Source organism: Cynocephalus volans, chromosome 10 (genome assembly GCF_027409185.1).
Source record: "Cynocephalus volans isolate mCynVol1 chromosome 10, mCynVol1.pri, whole genome shotgun sequence".
NCBI lineage: Eukaryota > Metazoa > Chordata > Mammalia > Dermoptera > Cynocephalidae > Cynocephalus > Cynocephalus volans.
In genome coordinates, this window is record NC_084469.1 from 8,903,244 (window position 1) to 8,915,585 (window position 12,342).

General features: G+C 54.8%; 1 protein-coding gene across 28 annotated transcripts in view; it reads left to right on the plus strand.

Moving 5' to 3' along the window:
• The window catches only part of CACNA1G (calcium voltage-gated channel subunit alpha1 G), a 62,984-nt gene that overhangs the window by 25,802 nt on the left and 24,840 nt on the right, over positions 1-12,342 (plus strand). For 20 of the 28 annotated variants that reach the window (XM_063109783.1, XM_063109776.1, XM_063109779.1 and 17 more), the window contains exons 10-17: positions 3,225-3,376; positions 4,158-4,343; positions 4,460-4,574; positions 4,661-4,816; positions 7,597-7,665; positions 9,133-9,217; positions 9,299-9,492; positions 11,427-11,858. In XM_063109783.1, coding sequence (XP_062965853.1) covers positions 3,225-3,376; positions 4,158-4,343; positions 4,460-4,574; positions 4,661-4,816; positions 7,597-7,665; positions 9,133-9,217; positions 9,299-9,492; positions 11,427-11,858 — 1,389 coding nt within the window. The remainder of the gene's footprint in view (positions 1-3,224; positions 3,377-4,157; positions 4,344-4,459; positions 4,575-4,660; positions 4,817-7,596; positions 7,666-9,132; positions 9,218-9,298; positions 9,493-11,426; positions 11,859-12,342) is intronic. The other 8 variants (XM_063109777.1, XM_063109782.1, XM_063109793.1 and 5 more) reach the window with 1 other exon arrangement.

Consider the following 12,342-nt stretch of genomic DNA (forward strand, 5'->3'; position numbering starts at 1 on the left):
TGTCTAGGAGGCTCACATCTCTCTCTCATTTGGTTGTGAACAGGAAGGAAATGAAATCCTGGGAGGAGGGTCCTCAGGCTGGTGCGGCCGTGGTGGGTACCAGCAGAGCTTGGCTTCACCCCTGCCCCTTGGTGGCTGCGGCGGCCATAATTATGGCTGTGGTCCCTGGGGCAACTGTGTTGCTAAGATAGTGTCTCTGTATCCTCTTCCCGCATTTACAAAACATTCCCAGCCTCCAATTTAGTAACTTGGACAGACTTGGCTGTCTGCGGGAGGAGGGCTTTTTTCCATGGGTCACTGGGAGGGGATACTTGGCCCTGGAAAGGAAGAGGCATTGTCCCTATGTGTGTAGTGGGAGCATGGAGGAGAGAGAGGGCGGGGTGGAGGGGAGTGCCAAGCCCCCTTTCCACCTGTACCAGGCACCCCTGCTCCTCCGGTTCTACAGCCGCTCGGCGGGCAGGGCGGGGTCTCCGGCCTTTGCTGCCACCTCCCTCAAGGAGGACCAGTGACGCAGGCCTTCTGGGGTGGCCTGCACCATCCTTCCCAGTGAGCCTCTTGCAGGTGTGCAGGTGAGAACGGGTGCGTGCGTCCCTGAGCCGTCGGGACATCAGGGAGCAATGAGAGCAGCCTGTCTCCGCACGCACAGGAGCAGTTGTACTTTTAGGACTCACTGATTGAGTGAATATGTGATATCAAAAGCTACTGTGTTTTTCAGGTACTTTTTATTAATTTTTATTTTTAACAGGTTTTTGGAGGTATAATTTATATGCCATAAAATTTGCCCATTGTGAGTATACCTCGGCTATGATTTCCCATCAGCTTGTTCCTTATTCGTACGTCTCTATTTGAAATATCATTTTATGTACATTAGGAAACACGTTAGATATTCAGTCCATCCGTGGGTCTGGATTCACAGGCCCTTCACTGTCACTTTGGCATACATCTGAAATGTTGACTGTCTGCTTTAATGGAGTCAGAGCGATGTGGGACTGAGCCCCACCCCTGGCTCTTCTTACCCTGTAACTTTGAACTAGTTGTCCCCCATCTGTTGGCCTCTTGCTCAGCTGTAAATGAGTGAGGAAGAACTGGTGTGTGGATGACATGAAGTGAGCTCAGCGCACTGTGAGCCTGGGAACCTGTAAAGCATCACACCTGTGAGGTCTGTGCTCCTCGTCTTGATCCAACCCAAGGGTGGAAGATTGGGCAGGTGACAGAGAGACTGGGAGGCAGGCTCCCAACCACTGCTTCCTGGCAGACTGGACTTGGGAGCCCATAGTTGAGGACTCACTCTGTTAGGAGGGGCTTGACCCTGGGCTTTATCTGCAGTGATGATGGCCGCTTCGTCACCTCCTGTACTGTGCTCACTCTTGAGGGACTAAATGTCCTGTGTCTGTGTGGCCCAATTAACTAGGTCAGGTGGCAGTGCCCCTTCCTGCCCCCACTCCCAGCCTGTGGAGCAAAGTCTTGTTTGAGATCTACTGGAGCGACAGGCTCTGTGCCACGCCATCCCCCATGACAGCCACTCACTCTCTGGATACTTGGCTTTCTGCCTTGCCTACTGACCCCGGCTGTGCCCTCCAGGCCTGCCTTTGGAAAGAACTCCATGCATGGGCTGAGAGCTTACCTCCGTCTGAATAGCCATTGACCCCCAGACCCCTAAATGCCCCTCACCTGCTTGTCCTCTAGTTCCAGCTCTCCTCACTTCCTGCCCAGCCTAGCCACACAGATTGGGGCCATTAGAACACATTTGGTCATGCCCAGGACCTGGCTCCATGCTTGGGCAACCTACCTGGGAAGCCAGCCAGATGAGGCAGCCGGGTAAACAGCGGGGGAGGTGTCTGATGGAATAAGGGCCTGTCTGGTTATTTCTTTAACTCAAACTTCTTGAACAGCTACTATGGGCCTTGGGCTTTTGGTTTGTCAAGACACTCGTCAGGTGGGCAGTGGGCCCACCATCTCTTTCGATGCACACCCAGCCCTCAGCCTGGCCACGCCCCTCCCTGGTCCCCCAACCAGAACCAGGCTCACGTTGCCCATGCGTGTCCCCTGCTCCCTGCACACTGCCTTCCTCCTCTGCCCCACCCGGGGAGACCCCAATCACACTTTGGAGTTCATTCCAAGTGCCACCTCCCGACTAAGCCTTTCCTGGTGTGCTCACCCCTCACCTTCTCTCTCCTGAACTCCTGGATTTACTGCCTGGATAATTTATTTTGGCGCTGATGTATCTAAAGCCTCTTGTGATTATTCAGCTGTTTTGTTTGTGTACAACTTGTTTCCAGCTAGAAGCTGAGCTCTTGGGAGGTGGGGAGTGTGGCTGGCGTGTTTTTGCTGCTCCTTTAATGCCGGGTGCATTCCTAGGCATACAGTAGTCATTTCATATTGAAAGGAGGTGACTAGTGAGCTGGAATAGCAGATGAGATACGGTTTGTCATTAGTTCTTCTGAGGACCCAATCTAAGGCCCTGGGTAGGAGCATAAAAGGAATTACCTCTAATGTTTTGCATTTGGCCAGAGAGGTTGAGAAACTTGCTGAAGGTCACACAGCGAGTGATAGAATGGGCTAAGAATCAAGCCAGGTGTCCTGGTCTCAGGCTGAAGCTCCAGGAGCCTCCTCATCTGTGACATCCCTTCCTGTCTCCCTTCTGCCTGTCAGCATGTGAGTGCCTGGGAGTGCATGCATGCGCGCGTGTGTGTGTGTGTCTGGAAGGAAGCAGTTGTAGCCAACAGTTGTCGAGCAGGAGGCTGCCAAGTCCACAGAGTAATTGTGGAACATGTGTGACTTTGTGTACAGCTGTGTGGCTGAGTGTGCATGTGAGGCCTTGGTAGCAGCCCTCTGATGTCTCTGGCATCATTGCGCTGCTGGCCTGGGCCTACTGAGCTGGCATATCAGAGCATAACAGGATAGGTCTGGAGCTCCCATCAGGAGGGAGGGCAGAACCCATAGCACAGGTCCCCAGTGAGCCTGTGGCTCCAAGGTCTGAGACCCAGAGCTGAGGAATGGCTCGGGGCTGGGGGTTCATGTGGCCCTTTCTTGGGGTGGCTGCCCCGAGTGCATTTTCTCCTGGACCCCTTGGGAGAGGGTCCTCTCCAGGATCCTGAGCACCAGCACTGTTCCCCATGCTTGCTGTTCCTGCTTCTCCTTTCCCTAGGGCCCCATGTTCAGGAGGACTGGGATGAGGGGCTCAGGGACAAGCTGTCTGTTTCACACCCCACCCTGCCTTCCAGCCTGAGGAGCTAACTAACGCCCTGGAAATCAGCAACATTGTCTTCACCAGCCTTTTTGCCCTGGAGATGCTGCTGAAGCTGCTTGTGTATGGTCCCTTTGGCTACATCAAGAATCCCTACAACATCTTCGATGGTGTCATTGTTGTCATCAGGTATGATTGCCCCCCTCCCCCACTGCCACTTGCTTGAAGAATGCCAGCGGGGGTGGCTTGGGGCCAGGGTCCATGCAGCTTGTTCCTTGGGAAGGAAGGAGTCTGGAGTTCAGCTCCACTGACCCCACAGGACCTGCCAATCCCCCTGGGGGGTACTCTGTGCCCCATGCTCTACTCCATCTTCTTCCTTGGCCCCACCTTGCTCATGTGGAACTTGGGCTCATATCTCTTTTTGCTGGGTCCCTCTTCAGTCTCCCTCCCCACAGGCCTGGGATGGGTGAGAACTGGAGAGGTGGCTTTGGAGAGGAGCTGGAGGAGATACGAGGCCTCGCCAGCTGTTCTGCTCGCAAAGTGCTTGGAAACCATCTCAGACGCCAGCAACTTGCTTTAGGGTTTCCAAGACCTTGGAAAAGTGTTCTGTCCCCCCAGGCCTGGGGCCAGGAGAACTGCCTTATTGCTTTTTGGAATTGGCTTTAGATTTCATTAGAAGAGAACAAAGCAAATATTCCATAACTTGATGCAGTTGCATTGGCCAGATTTAGGGAGAGGGCTGTCTGCTGCCAGGATGTGATCTCCGGCTGGGAGGGGAGGGTGGAGGGTGCTGGGGCCGTCACCCAGATCTTCACTATCTCAGAAGCTCCTGCTTGGAAGCCTATCTGTGGCCCATTTTCTCCTGCTGTACTGGCCAGTCCAGGCCCTTGGGTGCTGTTGAGTCCTCTCAAAGGGAGGAGCAGGAAAAGGTGAAGGTACGGTGGGCTCAGACTGCCTGCCCCCCTTGCAGCGTGTGGGAGATCGTAGGCCAACAGGGGGGCGGCCTGTCGGTGCTGCGGACCTTCCGCCTGATGCGGGTGCTGAAGCTGGTGCGCTTCCTGCCTGCGCTGCAGCGGCAGCTTGTGGTGCTCATGAAGACCATGGACAACGTGGCCACCTTCTGCATGCTGCTCATGCTCTTCATCTTCATCTTCAGGTGAGGGCAGGTGCAGTGCCAGGCTGCTGGCAGATGGCCAGGTTTAGGGCAGGCGGGCTGGAGGGGCAGGGAGTGCTGGGGCCCTGACCCGCATCTGTGGCTCCTTGTGTCTTCAGCATCCTGGGCATGCATCTCTTTGGCTGCAAATTTGCATCTGAGCGGGATGGGGACACACTGCCAGACCGGAAGAATTTTGACTCCCTGCTTTGGGCCATTGTCACTGTCTTTCAGGTGCGAGGGTAGCAACAGGGCAGGGGGTTGGCAGGGGTGGTGGGGTGCCCCTGGTAGAGGCCCTGATTCCTGCCCTCCACCTGCAGATCCTGACCCAGGAGGACTGGAACAAAGTCCTCTACAATGGGATGGCATCCACGTCTTCCTGGGCTGCACTTTACTTCATCGCCCTCATGACCTTTGGCAACTATGTGCTCTTTAATCTGCTGGTCGCCATTCTGGTGGAGGGCTTCCAGGCGGAGGTAACCCCCTGCCCTGCCCCCTCACCCTGCCCACAGTGGTCCCACTTCCAGGAGGAATTGACTGCCTGGATCAAGCCTCCTCCTCCCTCCACTGCCAACTGTAGGGGTGTGGAAGGTTCTGCAGGACACGTCCCTCAGACTAGCTGGGGTGGGCCAGGTGGGCGGCTCTGGTTCTCATGCAGTTCCTCATCACAAAGAAGACAGGATGGTTGCATGGGGTCCCTGGGTCAAAGGTTAGCTGCCTAGTGGGCTTCTCTCTCAGAGTTGGCTAGACCCTTCCCCAGAGAGCCAGACAAGTGTCAGGCCCACGGTGCAGCTGGACCCTTGAGCACTAGTGCTTTATAGGACATCCAGAGAGGACCCATCCGAGCTGAGGGGTGGGGAGGCTTGTGTGTAAGTCACCTGAGCTCAGGCTGAGCTGATGAAGATGCCACCAGGGCCTGGGCAGGGCTGAGCTGCCGAGGGTGAGAAATGAGCCCAATTAGCTGTGGGCATGGCAGAAATGAGTGTCCTATTTCCAGCCCAGGCTCCACATCACCTTTGTCATAGGCAGCATCATCAATTACTATTGATTTACATTGATCTTGCCCTTGTCGTGCCAGGGTGCAGCCTCTGCCTGAAGTGCTGCACCCCATTCTCTCCCTCAGCTCTGCCTCTCTTCCCACCCCAGCCCCCAGACCCACCCCAACGTCCTAGTGCCTCAAACAGGGCAGGTTGACCCAACCTAGAAATGCTCCAGGCTGGGCCTGGAGAAGCTCTTGGTCCTGTTCTCTCTGGGTGACCCGGATGGAAACTCCCGCTGCGGCCTGGTCTATAAATACCTGGCACACGGTGGAAAAACAAAAATCTATTTTCCAACTCTTTCCCAGCCTTTCAAGGAAGGGCTGTTCCCCGTGGGCCGGGCGGGCTAGTGGGGTGCGGGTGCATCTGTCCCACGCCGGCTCTTAGTTCTGTTGTTGTCCATTATTGCATTTCCTCCCGGCCAGGGGGCAGTGGGGGTGGCTGGTGGGGAGGCTTTGGTCATGGCCGGACCTCTTGCAGAGAGGGAGAGATGTTGGGACACTCCCTGGAATGGGACACTTATTTGGGGGTTCTCTGGGGCCTGAAGAGTTAAGGGGTGCCACAGTGCTCCCCCAGGAGCCAGGGTCTCTGTGAACTCACTCTTGGCCGCTGCTCACAGCCTGGGGAAGCAGGAGCTGAGTGGACGGGGACCCTCCTGACAGCTAAGATTTCCTCAGAACAATTCCCGTGGACTGTGTGGAAGGAAATGGAAAGCACCCGAGCTTGTCCCCCCTCCACTGCCATTCAGCCGCCGTGGCAGTCTTGAGGTGTCTGGTGCAGACAGCCCCCTCCCCACCACTCGGCCCTTTCAGCAAACACCTTGCTAAATTGATGCTGCTGAGCTGGCCTGGTTGCTAGGCAGCAGCAGAGTCAGACTACGGGAGCGGAGAGCGCAGGCCCTGGGGCTTGGCCTGGCCACTCAGGCCCTGCTGGGGGCATGTGAGACCAGGGCCCTGCAGCCACACTCTTCTCAACCTTCAGAGTAGAAGTGCCTTTGGGAGGAGGGTCTTGCTCAGGACATGGTGCCTTGGGCTGTGATGCTTTAGGTGTAGGGTGGAAAGGATTTCCAGATCAACCTCCTTCCATGGGAGTGGGCTGTAGTCATGGCCCTGAAGTGCCCTGTGAAGGGCTGGACCAGTGGCCCCATTGTTCTGCATGGGATGAGATGGTGAGGGGTGGCATTTGATGCTGATGACCTGGACACCTGTGTTCTCTTGTATGGGGTTTCAGGGGGCTGAGCACTTAACTGAGGGAGGCCCATGGTCTGGCAGGGGAGGCAGACTTTGCTGTCATGATGGCTTGGGTTTTTTTTTTTTTTTTCTGGAAGTGGCTGTCCCCATTTTGGTGGGCTCCACCAGCAGGAGGCCTCAAGGGTGGCCCCCCTGCTAGCCTTGCCACCCCATCAAGAGGTAGGAGGGGCTGGCCCAAGAGCCAGAGCCTGCTTGGCTGTTGATTTCCTGATTTGCAGGGGGCAGCACCCTCAATCCCTGTGTATTTATCATCCACACACTTAATTAAATGAACAGGCAACAAGGCCCTGTGTGAGGCCATTAATTGATAGCAAGCAACAGCACAGCCATCATCCCAGTGTTGCTTGTCAGGTCCCATCCTAGATGCAGCAGCCGATCCATTCTGACTCGAAGGGACTTGGGCCGAGAGTATGAGAAGTTATGAGGCCTGTTTCTGCTACTGGCTGTCCCCCCAGACTCTGACTGTCCTCCCCTGCCCCTGGCCACCCTTCCTGCCCATGCCTCAGCTCACTGCCTTAGAACTGGAGACTCGGGTTGGGGCCCAGATCCGTCGCTTACTCTGTGATTTGGGGCACTTTTCCTAACTTCTGCAACCCTCAGATGCCTCCCTTGCCAGATGGTGATAGTGGTGCTGACTTCCTACCTTGCGAGCAGTTTTCTGGTGCTGGGCACACCCTCAATGAATGGTGGCTGTTCACGTTAGGGTGTATGGGGGTCTGGATCCTTTCTTGCCCTCCTCCCCATCTTTGTGGCCTCTGCCCTCAGCCTTCAGATTCATTCTGGCCTGAGGGCCTGTGGTCAAATTCTGGAAGGCCGTTCTGTCCCCTCCCTCCCTCCCCCCATGTCTCTGTTTCCCTGCTGCGGGGTTGGCACCCCTCCTTTTCTCCATCCTCCTTCGACACTGCTGATGTGTGATGGCCTGAGCGCCTGTGACCAGCGCCCCTCCCCTGCCTCCCCCTCTCCCTGTAGGAAATCAGCAAACGGGAAGATGCGAGTGGACAGTTAAGCTGTATTCAGCTGCCTGTCGACTCCCAGGGGGTAGGTACGCGATCATGAGTCGGCATGCCCCCCTGTGCCCGTGCCCCTCCACTCTGCCTCCGTGTCTCTGTGCTCGTGTTCACGCTCAGCTGCTGTGCAACCTGTGGTGGCCTTGGTGGTCATGGGTGTTGTGAGGTTTGCTTCGATGTTAAGTCCCTTCCCCCTGAGGACATGAAAGGGAGGAGCCCCCTTGCCTCTGCCCCCATCAACCCACAAAGGGCACCATTCCTGTCCCTGCCAGACCAGTGGATGGGCTGGAGAAGGAAGGGACTTAGAGTCCCCTGTGTGCACGTGTGTGGGACACCTCATGTGCACTGAGGTCCCAGAGGAGGCCGAGACATCAAGACCTGTGGCTTCAGACCATGCTCCTCGTCTCCTCTTGTCCTGGGACCCCGTTGGAGACCCCACAAGCTGCCTCAGCTCAGTACAGATCCTTAGAAGGTGTGGGGATGGGGTGTGGCTCTTGCCAGAATGTACCAGAATTTCAAATCCACCTCTGAGTCTCTGGACCCTTAATCTCCCAGATGGGTACAGCCAGCTATCTCAGGGCACGTTCCTCTTCTGGCTCCACGTTGAGCCATTGCCTGCTGTTTCCTGCACTAACATCAGAATTGGGGGCAAAGCCAGGATTCCCACAGGAGCCCATGGTGCTATGCATCTGAGCAGTCCCCTGGAGATCCCACTTGATAATTAAAGGCCTTGTTAGGGATGTAAACTGAGTTAATGAAAATGATCCCCTGAGATGCCAATTACCTAATATTTATGTCCTTATCAAAAGTAGCAATCAAGTATTTTTTAATAACTTCTTAAGGAGAAGTGTGTAATTACTGGGGAACCTAGTGACCTGCTAAGAAGGAAGAAAAAACTGTCCCAGAGCCAGGGAGAGAGGTAAAAATGGGGCCAGGGAGGGGGCCAGGGCTTGGGGAAGACAGAGGGATGAAACAGAGGGACCACAGTGGCGTCCTTGGGCTGATCCACTCTGTCTGGGGTCTTTCAATGTCCTTCCAGGGTCCTCGGGTCTGAGGCTCTGGGGAGGGGAGCCGTGGAGAGAAGGCAGGGGGCCTCCAGTGCTCTTTTGGAATTGAGGCTCTAGTGATCACTTCACTCAGGTCCCTAGCGCCTTTGGGCCTGTGCCACCTGCCTGCCCAGCGACCCCTTCTCCCCCAGCCAGCCTTGATGCCAGTCCAGCCAGGCTGGTTGTGCCATGGCCTTCTCTGAGGTGTGGCTGGTGGGAGGCAGAGGCGTCGGGGGCCCTAGGAAGCCTTGGGCCCCAAGCCTGAGTGCCTTGGCCTGCACCAGTGCATGCTTTGTGACGTGGTTGCTGGTTCCTGTGGCCTATATGTGATGTGTGTGTGTGTGTGTGTGTGTGTGTGTGTGTGTGTGTGTGTGAAAAGAGGGAGACCTTGGTCCACCCCACCTACCCCTGCCTGGCCAGGTTCCTAATGGCCCACTGTTTCCCCTTCCTAGGGAGATGCCACCAAGTCAGAGTCAGAGCCTGATTTTTTCTCACCTAGCCTGGACGGTGATGGGGACAGGAAGAAGCGCTTGGCCCGTGAGTACCTATGCTGGGGTGCGGCTGCTGGCTTTGGGCCAGCCCTGAGTTAACTCAGGGTTTCTCCCACTTTCCCTTTAGTGGTGTCCCTTGGAGACCACCTAGAGCTGCGGAAGAGCCTGTTTCCACCTCTCATCATCCACACGGCCGCCACGCCCATGTCGCTGCCCAAGAGCTCCAGCACGGGCCTGGGCGAGACACTGGGCCCTGCCTCCCGCCGCACCAGCAGCAGTGGGTCAGCTGAGCCCGGGGTGGCCCACGAGATGAAGTCACCGGTATGGGATACATGTGGGTGCCTGATGGTGGGAGGAAGAGTGGACGGAGGGGGCAGGTCCAAGGGGACAGCCCCTGGGCCATGGGCTAGACAGAGCCTGGGTGTGTCTGGACAAGCCCCAGGGGAGTCAGGGCTGCTGATGCAGGCAAGTGAAGGAGCCCTAGCCTGGGAGGTGAAAGCAGGGTTCTAATCCTGCCCCATCTGTTCGCTAGCTGAGTGTCCTTGGGCAAGACTCAAACTTTCTGAGCCTTTTCTGTAAAATGGGGCTGGAGTGTCCCTACCTCCTTAATACCTAGTATTCATAATACCAAACCCTCATCTAGTTACTGATTCTGTCCCAGACACTGTTCTAAACACCACTCATTAGCATTCTAAATGCACTTAATCCTCACAGGAACCCTACGAGGTAGGTGTCATTAGTGTCCCCATTTTACAGATGAGACCTAAGTCTGAGACCACCAAAGTGAATAACAGAGCCAGTATTTCAGCCCAGCAGGCTGGCATTGGAGCCCAGGCTCTTGACATTATTCCACTTTTTCATTTTTAAAAATGTATTTGTAATTGACAAATAATAACTGTATATATCTATGGGGTACCATGTGATGTTTTCATATATGTATATGTTATGGAGTGATTAAATCAAGCTAATTAACATATCCCTTACCTCACATACTTATTCTTTTGTGGTGTGAACCTTAAAAATCTACTCTCAGCAATTTTGAAATACACGTTACATTATTATTAACTATAGTCAGCATGCTGTGCAATAAATCTCAAAAACCTACTTCTCTTGTACGAGTATAACTGCAACTCTGCTTGCTTCTTGAGCTTTTGGCTAATCAAGTGTAGTGACTGAAACTCTGTACCCTTAGGCCAACATCGCCCCGTTCCCACCCCCACACTCCCCAGCCTCTGGTAACCACCATGCAACTATCTACTTCTTTGAGTTCAACTTTTTAAAATTCCACATATAGGTGAGATCCATATGGTATTTGTCTCTCTGTGCCTGGCTTGTTTCACTTAGCATATTGTTGCAGGTTCACCCACCTTGTTGCAAATGACAAGATTTCCTTCTTTTTTTTTTTTTAAGGCAGAGTAGTATCCATTGTGTATCTACACCGCATTTTCTTTATCCGTTATCCCTTGAGGGACATTTAAGTTGATTCTGTATCTTTGCTCTTGTAAATTATGCTGCAGTGAACATGGGCTTATATGTGTCTCTTCCACATACTAATTTCAAATCCTTTGGATCTATACCAAGGAATGGGATTGCTGGATCCTGCAGTAGTTTTATTTTTAATTTTTTGAGGAACCTCCAGACTGTTTTCCAATGGCTGTACTAATTTATAGTCCTATCCACGGCGTGAGGGTTCCCTTTTCTCCAAATCCTCGTCAGCACTTGTTATCTTTCGTCTTTTTGACAACAGCCATTCTAACAGGCGTGAGGTGATCTCTAATTGTGGTTTTGATTTGCATTTCCCTGATGATAGTGATGTTGAGCCTTTTTTCATATACCTGTTGACCATTTGTATGTTTTCTTTTGAGAAATGTCTATTCCGGTCTTTTGCCCATTTTTTAAATTGGGCTGTTTTCTTGCTATTGAGTTGTTTGAGTTCCTCCTCGCCTTTGTTTTATACTGCCACTCAGCCGAGGATAATACTTCTGTCGCCAACTAAAGGAGGAAGAAGTGCTATTGCCATATCTATTTTACAAACGAGGAAACAGGCACAGAGAGGTTTAATAACGTCCTGGGTCACACAGCTGGTTGGGGTGAGCTGGGATCTGAACCCAGGCATTGGAGTCCAGGGCTCCTGCTCACACCTGTACACCCGATGGGATGCCAGGGAGGCTCACAGGAGGTGAGATGCATGTGAGGGGTACAGGTCCAGCTGCGTGGCCCTGCCTGAGACCACTCCTCCTCTGCTCACCCTGCAGCCGAGCGCCCGCAGCTCCCCACACAGCCCCTGGAGCGCAGCAAGCAGCTGGACCAGCAGGCGCTCCAGCCGGAACAGCCTTGGCCGTGCCTCCAGTCTGAAGCGGAGGAGCCCGAGTGGGGAGCGAAGGTCCCTCTTGTCGGGGGAGGGCCGGGAGAGCCAGGATGAGGAGGAGAGCTCGGAAGAGGAGCGGGCCAGCCCAGTGGGCAGTGACCGTCGCCACAGAGGCTCCCTGGAGCGGGAGGCCAAGAGCTCCTTTGACCTGCCGGACACGCTGCAGGTGCCTGGGCTGTACCGCACAGCCAGCGGCCGCGGCTGTGGCTCTGAGCACCAGGACTGCAATGGCAAGTCGGCTTCGGGGCGCCTGGCCCGGGCCCTGCGGCCCGATGAACCCCCACTGGATGCAGATGACGCTGATGATGAGGGCAACCTGGTGAGGCCCCTGTGGGCACAGTGACCCTCACCCCTGACCTTGAGAGAGCAGAGCTGTGCCCGGCCTGGCAGGGTGCAAGGGAGTGACCTTTCCAAGTCCAGGGAATCTCAAGGGGTGCCAGCCCCGGAAGCTGAGCTCCAAAAAGCCCCTTTTCTGCCTCTGCCCGCCCTGCCAAGCCCCAGATGCTTGTCACGCCTCGGGCTCTGCGGTCCTTGGTGGATATGAATGGTTTTGGGCAGACTCCTATGAATCTTTCATGGCCCTCCCCCTGTGACTCAGAAAGACCCATCACTCATCTATCACTCATCTCCCCAAAATGATGCCCCCCCCAATCCCTCTCTCATCCTGACCTGGTCAGGAGCCTTAACTTCCCACTCCATCCTTACCCATTCACGATCCCCCAGTCCTCTCGCCACCACCTGTACCCCAGGGGACAGGGTGCGGCCAGTGTCTCAGCCCAGGTGTATCTCTGAACAGACAGCTG